General features: G+C 40.5%; 2 protein-coding genes across 2 annotated transcripts; one reads left to right on the forward strand and one right to left on the reverse strand.

Annotated features, from left to right (window-relative positions):
- Positions 1–665: 665 nt before the first annotated feature.
- LOC116204974 (aspartic proteinase PCS1-like) lies at positions 666–2554 on the forward strand. The gene has a single exon (XM_031537374.1). The coding sequence runs from the start codon at positions 789–791 to the stop codon at positions 2118–2120; it is 1332 nt and encodes a 443-aa protein (XP_031393234.1). The 5' UTR covers positions 666–788; the 3' UTR covers positions 2121–2554.
- Positions 2555–10766: 8212 nt separating this feature from the next.
- LOC116205514 (glutamine synthetase cytosolic isozyme 2) lies at positions 10767–13470 on the reverse strand. The gene is made up of 11 exons (XM_031538143.1): positions 13272–13470; positions 12875–12914; positions 12674–12777; positions 12519–12567; positions 12329–12435; positions 12136–12223; positions 11906–12034; positions 11717–11791; positions 11535–11626; positions 11290–11449; positions 10767–11194 (listed from the first exon to the last, which is right to left on the reverse strand). The coding sequence occupies exons 1-11, from the start codon at positions 13343–13345 to the stop codon at positions 11042–11044; spliced, it is 1071 nt and encodes a 356-aa protein (XP_031394003.1). The 5' UTR covers positions 13346–13470; the 3' UTR covers positions 10767–11041.
- Positions 13471–13883: the final 413 nt, after the last annotated feature.

Consider the following 13883-nt stretch of genomic DNA (forward strand, 5'->3'; position numbering starts at 1 on the left):
CTATTTCTTATATTTCCCTCTTTCTCCCATTCATTCTCCCTTATAACTAAGCTTGTAATTAAAATTTAAGCACTAATTTTAATAAATTTGAAACAAACACACCCTTACTCTCTTCCTTAATTAATCATTATTTATTTATATTCAGTCGGATGATTATGCGTTTTCAATCTTTTGGCTAATATTAACTCTCTATTTAAGCATCAACTTAACACTAGTTACGATATGCTTCCAATGGTTTTTGAATCCTTACTCTGCACATAGATTTTTTTATATGAAACGCAATTTACCGACTGTACCATACCTTAACATTAGTTGACTGCATTATTAATTTTATTATTTATTATAGGGTTCTCCTTTTCTCTCGTTGTTGTCAAAGAAAGGAACCAAATCCAGTGATCTTGTTCTCACACTCACTCTCTCTAAAAATCAGATTTTTAATTATTTGATTATTAATAAACTATTATAAAAACAGTAGTTATTTATCATAAACATAAACTTAAGCCCCTCACTAACTGCCCCAATTAAGAAAACGCGTATATCCTTTTTGATGAAAATAGATTTATGCATTTACTCCTTTTGGATTCTTCCCCTCTTCCTCTCTCTTTCTTACCGTCACTTTCCTGATATGATATGGTCTCCCTGTCCATCCAATAAATACCTATTCACTCCCCCCCAGTCCCAAACCAAACCAAACACAGGAACCGCACTTTCCCTCCTCTGCTTCTCCAATTGCATTCCCTTCCTCTGCTTCTCTCCCCACACACAGAAACAGAGGATTTGCGTTTCCCATGGCTCCCCTCTTCCTCCCCTTCTTCCTCCTCTTCTCCCTCGTCTCATCCGGTCTCTCCCATGAATCGAAATCGGCTTTCGTATCGTTCCAACTCAATACGGTCCCCGTTGCTTATCGACGCAACTTCTCCTCCTCCCTCCATGCATCGCTGGTAGCGGCCAAGACGCAGAAACCGGGCGCCAAGGCAGGGCAGCCGTTACCCCACAAGACGCCGTTCAAGTATTCGATGGCCCTGACGGTCTCGCTCCCGGTCGGGACGCCTCCGCAGACCCAAGAGATGGTCCTCGACACCGGCAGCCAGCTTTCATGGATACAGTGCCACCAGAAATCCCCGAAGCGGCCTCCGCCGAGCACCACGTTCGACCCTTCACTGTCCTCCACGTTCTCCGCCGTCCCCTGCAACCACCCCGTCTGCAAGCCCCGGATTCCAGATTACACCCTCCCGACATCCTGCGACCAGAACCGCCTCTGCCACTACTCCTACTTCTACGCCGACGGCACCCTCGCTGAAGGCAACCTCGTCCGCGAGAAGCTCACCTTCTCCAATTCCCAATCTTCACCTCCCGTGATCCTCGGCTGCGCCGCCGCCTCCAGCGACAACAAGGGCATCCTAGGGATGAACCTCGGCCGCCTCTCCTTCCCCTCCCAGGCCAAGCTTTCCAAGTTCTCGTACTGTGTCCCTGTCCGGACAGTCGCCGGATCAGGAACCGGACCGTTCCCCACCGGGTCGTTCGTCCTCGGGGAGAACCCGAACTCAGCCGGGTTCCAGTATGTTAACCTCATAACGTTCCCTCAGGGTCAGACCATGCCCAATCTTGACCCGCTCGCTTTCACGGTCCCGATGCTTGGCATCAGGATCGGCAAAAAGAAGCTCGACATCCCGCCTTCCGCGTTCCGGCCTGATGCCGGCGGGTCCGGGCAAACAATGATCGACTCCGGGTCGGAGTTCACTTACCTTGTGGACGAAGCCTACAGCAAGGTTCGGGAGGAGGTAGTGAGGCTGGTCGGCCCGAAGTTAAAGAAAGGGTATACGTACGGCAATGGGGTGGCTGACATGTGTTTCGACTCGAAGGTCGCTGGGGTGATCGGACGGCTGATCGGCGGTATGGCATTCGAGTTCGGGAACGGGGTGGAGATCACCGTGCCTAACGAGAGAGTACTAGCCGAAGTGGAGGGCGGGGTCCACTGCCTGGCAATCGGGATGTCCAACATGATGGGAGCCGCCAGCAACATCATCGGGAACTTCCATCAGCAGAACATGTGGGTCGAGTTCGATCTCGTCAATCGCCGGGTCGGGTTCGGGAGAGCAGCAGACTGCAGCAGATCCTAATAAGCAAAACCAGGACTCTCGACCCGAAAATATTTGATGCAAAGAGACGGAATGGAGCCGCCGCCATGAAACGGCCTCGTTCTGCCTCGTACCAAGCGTGACCGAAAAGATCTAAGAACACTGACTGACGGTGACATGTATAATCTAACATAAGATCGTGTGATCGAGGCCGGAGAAGGTTGTAAGATGCTAGATTTTGATTTTGATTTTAATTTTGGTTTTTTTTAGGGTGTGTACTGCAAAGTTGTATAATACGAAGGACCTCAGACACATCAGGGGGAAGTAAATATTTGTGGGGTATAGAGTGACGTGATGAGCTTAATGACGTTGTACTGAAATTTTTTTGTTCTTTCTTCTCGCTGGACCTTGTTGCAGTTGTATAATAATTTGTTCGAGCTTGGGGTTGAGCTTAGTATAGTACGGATTTAAAATAAGTTAGTAAAGCTATAATAAAAACATTATTTTTATGTGGTGAAATATATTGACTTTAAATCGATATTGGATTAGTTAAAATGATTCGATAATTGTTATTTTCAAATAAGATTTTTCAATTCAAATTTTGTGAATAAAAAGAATTCATTTTAAGAGGGTTTTATCATAATGGTGGATTAATATAGTTCGAATTAAATTAACTGCAGAATTATGAAATTTTAGATATCATGGTGCATATTGAAAAAAAGGTATCATAATTTCATAAGATAATTTAGGTGTATCATGAAATTTGAATTTAAAATGCATTAATTGTATTAATGAAGGTGTAACATAATAGTGTGAGTCTTCGTCTTGCAATCGAGTATTGGATGCGATACTTAATCGCATGATTATTCGTATTCTTTTATTAGTTAGTAGAATTTTTATTTTATTATAAGGAGATTTATAGATTTTTTCTTGTAATCGAAGAGAGGGAGAGAGAGCATTAACTGTATGTAATGTATCACGAGAATCCTTGGTTTGGTAAGTGGGCTCAAGAGCGCACTTAAAAGGGGCAGAAAAATATCTCTTTATTTGTTGAGGTTCCACGACAGACCACTAATGAATGGACCAAATGTTGCTGGCAGGACTTCTCTGGAACTGGGGTGCATTCAAAGTTCTCATGATGCAAAAATCTCGGCTCCGATCGCAGGAGGACATTGGAGATGGACCATCGTGAGCTTAAAAGACGGGCAATACGAGTCATTCAGTACGATTCTCTCTTAATTTCAGTGTACTGTAATGAGCTGCCCTCGCTTGTATCTATTTATTTCACAATTCAAAACATCGACTGTAATAAGTATTTTGAACTTTTCCACCCTGAAAGTTATTACTCGGATCAACCGGCCTGACAGTTTATGCTATATAGATCACTGTTTCACTTCACCTCTTGGTCTAACATGGATTTCCTTCTATAATAATTAAAAGAGCTTTCTGTTATCTCACTTTTTTTTTTTTGTCCTTTTGGAATTTTTGATCGCATGGTTCAAGCTAACATGGAGAAGTTTCTCTCCATCACTAAGACAAAGCTAATTAACAACTATAATTTAATTTTAAGTTTTTGGTCATGCATGATTACTACATTCGTGGATGGTCCTTGAATGAACTGATCAATCAATCCATCAAAGAGGATTCTGGAAATACTAAAGAAATTGAAGGGGAGTGTCAAACTCAAGATTGGATGATGATACCTAGGCCAAACAGCAAAATAGATAACGTAAACATTGATGTGCCAAATAGATTACAACCCGTCAGTTGATAGATTTACTACACGTACGCATAATCCAGTGGCTTAAGGATTACAGTCAATTAATGAGGGGAAAGGACATTGGGACGCGGTCGACAGGTGCCTTAAGAGCCATTGGGCCAACGTTTTCCTCTGAACCATGAAAAAGATTTATTCGAAATATAAAGAAAAAAATTTATGGGGTCCATATCCATTTTACTATTGTTAAGGCATGAGGAAAAAAAGGAATATTTGTATTATTATAATTAATTAATTTCATAGCAAGGAAATATGGGGCATTAACGTCCACATTCGCCGATCCTTAACTTTGATTTGCACCCATACATTCCCAACATCCAACAGATGATTAAAATATTGTCGTCCTATGTTGATTTTTGAATCTTAAAGCATGCACTCCCCTTTATTAACTTTTTATTGTTAATCCTGCACAGGTGGCACCGGCAGTCTCCTATGCCACTGTATTATGTCTTGCCCAATCATAAAAAAAAAGGTATCATGCATTGTCCAATTAATTTTTCCAAATTACATTATAAAAATGACTGACCGAGTGGATGTGGGAAAAAAACATCGGACACTAATCAGAAATGACAAGAATCGATTTGATTGAGGATCTCTTGATTTTAAATTGAAATGGGAGTTTCAGATTGCGTGTTGTATATTTATGTTGAATTGTCTAATTTTTATCGTTTTTTGTGATTTGCATGCATGTGCCCGTACGAGTGCTTCTATCGTAAGGCTCCTTGAATCGTAAGCCCATCTTCTATGGCAATCAATTATTCATTTGAAAACGTATATCTTACATGTCTAGTTTCAGTCTGTAACAACTTATTAATTATATTATACAAGAAGACTTATTATTCAATTATGAGTTTTTTTAGATGACTTAAATCTTATTATATGGGTACACACATGTTTCACTACCGATACATGAAAAGATATCGGTTGAAAAATCAATCAGAATGCATATATATGGGAATTTATGAGTTCATTATGGAGTTAATTTTCCCTTTCAAACATTTCGATTTGATGTTACACAGTCAAATAGCTAATAAATAGTAACGTTAGAAGTTCGTTTTCAAACTACAGAGTTTAATTAATACCCATTTCCACTAAATGACGGGTCAAGTTAAATAGGTTTCGAACATTCATATGTTCATTTTTTATGAAAGTACACGCACACATATATATGTTTGAGTTACATTATAACAAATACAGGTTAAACAGCATTTTACGTGAATGGACGACCTAGAAAGAGATATGCATCGGTTTTTCCCTATGAAGTAAACGTGTCAAAAATATAAGATCGATGATTGATTGAAACATTGAAATTTGACATAATAATGTACTATATATTAAGGACTCGGGGGCCCATCACTTTTAGAGTAATATCGCAACCAATGATCGCCAGTTCACGACGACAAGACGGTGAAAACAGTGGAAAAAGAGGGGATGAAAGATATCATAAGGCTGCAAACGTGTGGTAAAATGAGAAGGCCATGTAGCAAAGCAGGTTTGTCCTCTGCGGGCATGATAAGGAATGGACATAAAAGAAGAAAAAATGCACACTTTGTAATGCGATAGGGTTTCGAACTCTTATTTAAGAGTTTCGAGTTCTTTTAAAGATTTGGGAACAAATAACGGATGAAGGTCTCTTTATTTCTTATCGAATTCAGTTAGAAATGAGTGATGTTCTTCTAATATCTCATTGGAGTCGTGATGACGAGTCTGCACCCGTGAATCCTAGTATAATTTTGACTTAAATGATACCTTGTTTAGTTTTAGAACATAATTTTAACTCTACTCCACTTTAATTCTCCTTATCTTCAATTTAACAACACAATTATTATTATTTTATTTTATTTTTTTAATCATTTAATTTAATTTTTAAAATTAAATTCTCTCAACTATTTATTAATTTTTTCACAGTTTAATAACATTATTACTTTCTTTCAATTATTTATTATTTTTTTTCTTTTTTTTTTTCATAATTTAACAATACAATCATTACAAATCAAATATATATATATATATATAAAGTTAAGTATATCAACTCTAAAATCAAACGGGGTAATTTCACAGCAGGATTCTGTCCCATATAGTTATGTCTTATAAAATTTGCTACGTCAGTCGCTACAATCCAGAGAAAAAGAAGAAAAAATTAGGGGAAAAAAAGAAAAGGCAGGACAGGAAGAATGGATGCAAAAGGGATAAAGAAGCCGCCAAAGGCCCCAAAGGCAGAGAAAGAGCAAAAACAAGAAGGAAAGAAGGAAAGATGATATCCCCCAAACAGCTGGCAAAGATGAAGAAAGAGGAAAGCATAGATTTCACTTTCGACCTTTCTTGCACACAGCTAATTGATCACCCACAAGAAAGACCTATTTAAACCCCAAGACAAGACAAACAGTAGAGACTCACGCGCTTAAGCGAGCTTTAGTTGTAATGGAGAAATTCAAAAACTTATGGAAACACTTTCTTAGTAAAGGCCAAATCGGCTCATGAACAAGACTCAATTTCAATTAACGGACTGAAAATACTTCATGCTCTTACTAAAAAATAATAAAACATCGCACGCTTTTATTTAGGGAAGTATTTTATTTACTCTCTTTTTTTTTTTTCTATTGTTATTCGAATTCCTTTTATTGATGTGAGAGTGATCGATGGTGGATATTCTGAAAAATATACGTGTACGACCTTTATTTTATTTCACGCGTCGGATGTAGTTATATAAGGAGTAGAAATTTTGTTGGGTCTAAGTTTCGAGAAATCTATAATTAGTATAACCTTTGAAACATGCGAACTCAAAAGCAATTAATTGCCGTTGTGTTGAGAAGAACGGACAGTTCGTAACCGAGATGATGATATTGGGGCCATGCATCGAATAACTTGAGTACACCCCGGGGGTCCAGGAAGTGAAAAGAAAGCACAAACCGACTTATTTGACTAAAAAGGCTTCTTATAATGATAATAACAAAACGAGGTAAATTCTTGAGTCCCGTAGTTGAATATTATGTCGTACATCATTGTACGAAATGTTCTTGTGCTCAAGAATAATGTTTCGTACAAGAAAAATAACGTTTATTTATTTACTTAAATAAGTAATAATAATAATAATAATAAAAAAGTAAAAACAGTTTATATTATATTATATTATATTATTACCTGTAGAAATTAATTTATGTTAATATGATATAATTATGATCAGCAGAAAATGAATGCATGATCCCTCCCTCCCCGCCCATACTAACTAAGGCACACGCTTTAGCTTTACCTCGTTGTGCATTGCAGCTAAGCGCAGCCCCCACATCTACATCACTTGACGACGACAGGCAACTCGTCCGATTCCTCGAAAAGATCTTTCTTCTACTTGGGAAATTGATGATCTGATGAGCTGTTTTGTCTCCACTTCCATTCTACCCCCCCCTCACCCACTTTTCCTGCATTTTGCCTTTTCTCAGTCGTATTCGAAATTCTAATGCCTCGTTCAATTTGAGTTCGAGTCACCACCCACTACGATGTAAAGTATTTGGGAATATGAATTTTATCTGCTCATTAAACTTAAACTCAGAATTTTTTTTTAAGGAAAAAAAGGTGTCGAACCACTCGAATATTTGATTCTTTTTTATGTGTATTTTTGTATTCGAAAGTCTAATGGACTTCCAATTAGTTTATTTCGAACCGAGTCACCTACTAAAAAATAAAACTTTCAAAGCAAAAATTTTATGTATAGATAAAATTCGAAATCGAAAATTTATTTAAAGTGAACAAATATCGAATTACTTGAATCAACTCACACTAGTCGAATATTTGATATGTAAAATAACAAAACATTGGTCCCTGAAAAATACCTCGATATATACCAATTAAACCTGAAAGATTTTGGTTTGGGAAATTAGTCTCGCCATCTGAAATGTTTGAATAAGTTAGTCCTTCCGTTTAAGTTTTCACCTAGTCTCCGACGACCTCCCCCGTGGCGGAGCTGGCTAGCAGAGCAGAGCCATGGTGTCCCCTTCCCTAATTTCTCCAGCCCATCTGCTAAAGAAATCATTTTATTTTTTTCAACAAAAAGAGTCAAAACGACGTAGTTTTGAGATCAACGTGGGATTTAGCGTGCCAAATCAATAGATAACAGGCCACATTTTTCCATTAGGGATTAGGCGAAAACTTGAAGAGAAGGACTAACAAATATTGCAAATAGCGTGACTAATTTGTCTAACAAAATTCTTTCAGGGACGACTTTACAAAATTTGCATGGTTCGAGACCAATTTATATGTTCCGTGCAGTATGACTATCGTGGGCCCGATGCCCTTTCTCAGAAGGAGATAGGAAGATGGCAGCTTATGCAATCAAGTCAACCCCTTGTTCTTTGGGAAAGTACTGAAACAATAATGTAACTCAAACCACTTGTTCATTGACTAGTGTATATTGGTTTCCTTCCTAGGTTTAGCGTGCACTTTGGTGGCATTAACATACCGAGTTTTCCCCTCGTCCGCCTCCCAGCACTTTGGGCTGGGTTTGGCCGATATGCATTGACAAGAAACTCCCTGGAGTGATCTCTTTAGATATATATATATATATTCCTATTATAAAAGTGACCCAAACTCTAATAAAATGATTTTATCATTTAAGATTTACCCACGTGACATTCATTCGCTCTTGCAATTCCATTAAGACCAAGGTTGGTATATGTTGTGATCTAGTAGCCAAAGAATAATGTAATTGCAATGCAAAACGATCTCAGTTCGTAACATGATGATATTCAATTCCTATTCCATTATCCTGTACCAAACGTGACTTGGAAATCCTAGATCGTACTCGCAGTATGGTCGAGAAGCTAAGAAAGATATCTTCCTGACACAACGGGCCCGCAATGAAACATATCTTTGCCAGAAGTTTCGTAGAATGGGCTGCCAGCCCATAAAGCTCACACAACTCTGCCCCGAATTAACCCGGAAGTTAAGACTCGGCACTCGGCACCTGTGAGGGAAGTTCATCTCCAGAATTAACCCTGAAGTTTTTGTACAATGTACATAGAACCAGAAAAGCAATAGATTATCATGAACCGATCGCGTCTAAGGGAGAATTTTACAGCTGAAAGGCCCATCAGATAATTCAACCGATCTACTGAAGAAGCACACTTAACAAATTTATCGTGTTTGTATATATGAATGACACAAGATTGGAGGCTATCTGCATTACTTCGGCCCGGTTATTAGCACACAACAGTCGCCGGAAAATATTCTAGCAGCCAAAGGCTCGTGCCTTGTGATTTGATGGGTCGCTATGTGGACGGGCAGCAGGTTCCACTGCACCTTTGGCGCCCATGCAACATTCCACTGATTGCCTAATCCACAACCCTTTTGTTCTATTCTTATGCTTCTCCTTACCGTTGTTCATGTCATGATGTTGTTGTTGCGATTTTTCATTCCCAATTTGACCATGATCAGCACGAACTGTCATCAGGAAACTGCCATGGAACTTGCTCCCATTCGATTCCATGTACCAGTACAATTCCTTGGTGATCATCTTAATCTCATAGGTATCGAGAAGTCTGGAGTGATCTGGATGGATAGGACCCGGCGTGCAAGATCCCGCTCTCTGCGGGGGCTCCTCAGGGATTTTTCCCATTGCCTTTAGCTTATATGGAGACTGTCCAGGATGACTCCCGGCGGCCTTGGAGAGACCATTTCCAAGCATTGGCAGCTTCCCTGGGCCACACCTCGACATATCACAGCGCCTCACCCCCGACACTCTATCAGCAGCTCCCGTTTCATCATTTCTACAAGTGATCTGCATGAATCAGACAAACAGAACTCTCCTGGGGATTAATCGGAATAGGGAGCACTCTCTGGTGTTGTGTTATAGGGCTGAGAATACGGAACGTCTTTTTCTGGGGCTGGAACTTCGTATCTGTTGGGTTGTCACCAATCAATACGTATTAGATTCATTCCATACCTGATAGCCCATTGTTGTCATCAACGTCGTGAATCGATTAAAGTGCGTAAATGTTCTTCCATGCCTAGTTTAAAGATAAAATAAGATGATCTTCTCTATTAAAATATTGTCTTTGTCAATTAAATTCCATTAATTGCTGATTGAGCCCACAGATTCGGGTATTACATGTACTTCACAGAACCGTTTGTTTCGGATTTTATGTTTGATAAAAGATTAGGAAGAACACAATTTCCTCCTCCTGCACAAAAAGACTATATAACTAATAACTTAAAAGGGCGAATCTATCCAAAAACCAAGTTGTGCGACCTTACAACTCGACCACCAAGCATGATGAGCCTACAGAATAGATCCCGCTCTAGTAATGGTCGAGCAATGAGGATTCCACAGTTTTGTAATTTGTGAGAGGGACCGAAATATTCGCCCATGGTCAGATTGGTCCTCTACCTGCTTTCTTTGTCAATAATGGCTAAAAATGTTCATTCTCAGCATCCAATTAATGTTCTGCTGAGTCTGACAGGCCATGCATCGGATTCGATCAAGTTGAGGTAAATCAAGACCCCCGTTCTCTGTTCTTGTAAACATCAAACAAAAATTACTTTTGCAGCAGACAGGAATAAAAACTTCAAGTGGCGTTAGGCGTAATGGCCATTGGCTCAATTCAAGATGCAGGCCAAACCGAAAGCGAACATATACCTAGACGTCGGCCGATACCTTATCGAAGAAAGAAGAATATATTCACTTTAACCATACTACAACACAGTGAAGAAGAGATAGCTTTTCCTTCTTTTCTAATTTGGAACCTTCTATGTAAAATAGTATAAAGATGTTATGCTTTCTCACTAGCTTTCTAAACGTGTTTCCTTCACTCGTCCAATCGCTGTTCATAGTTTCAGTTGAAGTTCGATGCACTGGAACCGGTGTTTGAGAGTTTCGTGTGGTATAGGAGTAATATAGCATGAGAGGTGAAATTAACATATGCATATCCAAACAATAGCAGCCTTCTTCCAACTGTTATTTTCCACTTCGGTTACACCATTTATTCGGAGAAAAACAGGCCGACTCGAATTACCCCCCAAGGAAGCCACGATGCTGCCTCAAGTAAATACCTTAAAAATGACCAGAAAAATTCCTGTGATCTAGTATTAAAACATCGAACAAACCATATAAAGAAAGGCCACACTTTTTTTTTCCCCCCTTCCTGTTTTTGATCTTTTTCCCCCTTTGTCCGAGTCGTGACAGCAGACAAGGAGCTCAAGGTTTCCATAGAATTGTAGTCTCAGCGATCATCGAGGTGACCACATATGGGTCCATGTTCGAGGCAGGCCTCCTGTCCTCGAAGTAGCCTTTTCCCTCTTTCTCAGTGTCTCTTCCGACTCGAATAGATGCTCCACGGTTTGCAACACCCTGTCAGAAATTCCATGGTTTACTTGGAGTTAGAAACACCCGTTTCAGATATGAATATGAGTCAATGTTATTATATCTCTGTTAGTTTTACTCACCCATTTGAAAGTATTAATATCTGCAGTCTCGTGGCGTCCCGTGAGGCGGCGTTCATTGCCTTCCCCATAAGCAGCAATGTGTTCCTTGTGCCTCAGCCCAAGCTTCTCAATTGCCTTCTTGATTACCTCATAACCACCTTCCTTCCTCATCGACTTCGTACTGAAACATATTTCACACGAGTTTCAATCGAGTTCAGAGGGCACTCCCTGAAGACTGGTTTTTGTGATGAGGTGCAATTTCTCACCTGTAGTTCGTGTGAGCACCGGCTCCATTCCAATCACCCTGGATCGGCTTGGGATCGAAGGAGAGGACAACTCCAGCAATCTCTGTAATCCTCTGTTTAGAAACCAGAATGTCAACATTAATACGAATTGAGAAACCATAGAAGACGAGATCGAGCCGACAAATTATAGGAAGAAGAATCACCTCCAAAAGATAACGAGCAACCCACAACTCATCTCCTGCTGAGATGCCCACGGCTGGACCAACTTGAAATTCCCACTGCATAAAATTTGTCTCTGTAATATTACTGCTGAAATTCACTTCTGACTCTAGCAACTGAGAAAAAGAAACTTCCTACAAAGAATGCCATCTGAAGGATTAAAATCCCTGTACCTGTCCGGGCATCACTTCACCATTGATGCCGCTAATGTTGATGCCTGCGTACAAGCAAGCCTTGTAATGGGAATCGACTATGTCTCGCCCAAAAGCCTTGTCGACTCCGACACCACAGTAGTAAGGTCCCTAAAAGGTCACGGAGGACACCATCATATGAGCTAAAAGGAAAAGAGTTTGGGAAAACATTTTTTACCCAAGCAATGTAAGTTAATCAGTGTTGGGGATACCTGCGGACCAGGATAGCCACCAAGAGGCCAGCCAAGCGGCCACTTCACATCTTTCTGCAACAAGGTATACTCTTGCTCGATCCCATACCTAATTTTCACCATTTAAGATTGTATCAAGCAGGATCAATTAATCAGTAAAAGAATGAGACAATTGCAGTTTCAAGTAGATAGAGGAATATGAGACTGAATATACCAGGTCTCTTCGGCGAGAACATCGGGATGGTTGAAAATTTTTGCGGCTGCGCATCTCTTGTTTGTGGGGATTGGCTCTCCTGCAGGAGTGTAGGTGTCGCACATGACCTGCGAAGCAATCCAATCGATCAAAAATCGGTACCCTTCTGCACAATTATCTGAAATGTCCCGCCGGTCCAAAAATGACTTACGAGGATGTTATTGCCCCTCCTGAAAGGATCCCTGAAGATGGCCTGAGGGCTGATTCATCACATCAGCGTCAAACAGAAAAAAGAAACCAAAATTAGCGTTAAGAAAACCATCCGTGCTCGTCAGTAAACAGGAGGAGCGATCGATCAATAATTACTATAGGATCACTTCGCTGTCTTCTCCCGGAGCTTGATTCGTGCTGGAACCATCGTAGTTCCACTTGGGAAGCTTCGAAGGGTCATTAACGGGGCCCCCGAGAGTCTGTATATTAACCAGAAAGCCGGTCTAAATGATTTCCGAAACCAGAGAATTGCATAAAGGAAACTCAAGTTCAGAGGAACAAAAGCCAAATGCTTACCCTTGCTTTGCTCCTCAGGTCCATGCCCGATCCTCCAACCCTTTTCACATACACAAGAAACACTCACGACATCAGATTGAATATTCAGATGCAACAGAAAGCAACTGTTCCATAGCAAAAGTTGGTGCCTGATGCAATCTTTGCCATGTGCTTATATATTCGGCTAGAACATGGACTCTGCATCTCAGTTTTAAACACGGGAAAACAATTTCTAGGCCCGGGGCTCTACTTCTGCCGTCACCGAACATTCGATAAATTAGCAGGTACTAAGAGCATTTCCCAAGTTCACGATAGCACGGGAAAATCTTCCTCAACTATTACAGGGGGCTCCGTTTCATTCGAAAGCATATCAACACAGAACTAACAGTATACCAGCAGAAAGGCAGCTGAAACTGACCATATGTATTCGGCGATGATTTTCTCGGTGCAGTCGGAGAGGTCCAGGTTGAGGAGATCCGTGAGGAGCGACATCTTCCCGACAAACTTGAATGAATCCAAGCTCTCTATCCCTTTGCTTTCTCTTTGAGGAGTAAAAATAGAAAGGAAGAGGAAGAAGGCTTGGATATTGCAGGGCAGAGTGAGAACAGGGGGAAGACAGGGGACTGCTTTATATAGACTATCTTCAGAACCTTCAAGGGGTAATGTTGAAAACTTGCAGTGTCTTTTTTTCTTTTTCTTTTCCTTATGTCTTTTTTTTTTTTTTTTTTACTTTTCTTTTGGGGGAGAGTTGACTGGTTGAAGGTGGAAACTTAGGGCATGTTCATTGGGGAAGAGTGTTTCAGAAAAGGCGGGGAGTGGAGGATTCAGATAACTGCCACTGCCATGGCCACTGGTTGGTTGGGTGTGGGAATAGATTCTTATTCGTAATCTAATCCGATCACGGCGATTCTGCAAAACCGGTTGACAGCCCCTACCGGTCAGATCCTTTCATTCCTGCTTTGTCGGTTCTCTTTTTTATTACGATTATGAGGATGATGATGAGGATGAGGATGATGAAGAAATTTGTGTA

Source organism: Punica granatum, chromosome 4 (genome assembly GCF_007655135.1).
Source record: "Punica granatum isolate Tunisia-2019 chromosome 4, ASM765513v2, whole genome shotgun sequence".
Lineage (NCBI taxonomy): Eukaryota > Viridiplantae > Streptophyta > Magnoliopsida > Myrtales > Lythraceae > Punica > Punica granatum.

What these genes read in the sequence shown, in the direction of transcription:
- LOC116204974 (XM_031537374.1), top strand. Translation starts at nt 789, where the DNA reads ATGGCTCCCCTCTTCCTCCCCTTCTTCCTCCTCTTCTCCCTCGTCTCA.
- LOC116205514 (XM_031538143.1), bottom strand. Translation starts at nt 13,345, where the DNA reads ATGTCGCTCCTCACGGATCTCCTCAACCTGGACCTCTCCGACTGCACC. An exon ending in ATCATCGCCGAATACATATG is followed by an intron (nt 12,915 to 13,271) that starts GTCAGTTTCAGC and finishes GTATGTGAAAAG; the next exon opens with GGTTGGAGGATCGGGCATGG. An exon ending in GTGAAGTGATGCCCGGACAG is followed by an intron (nt 11,792 to 11,905) that starts GTACAGGGATTT and finishes AATTTTATGCAG; the next exon opens with TGGGAATTTCAAGTTGGTCC.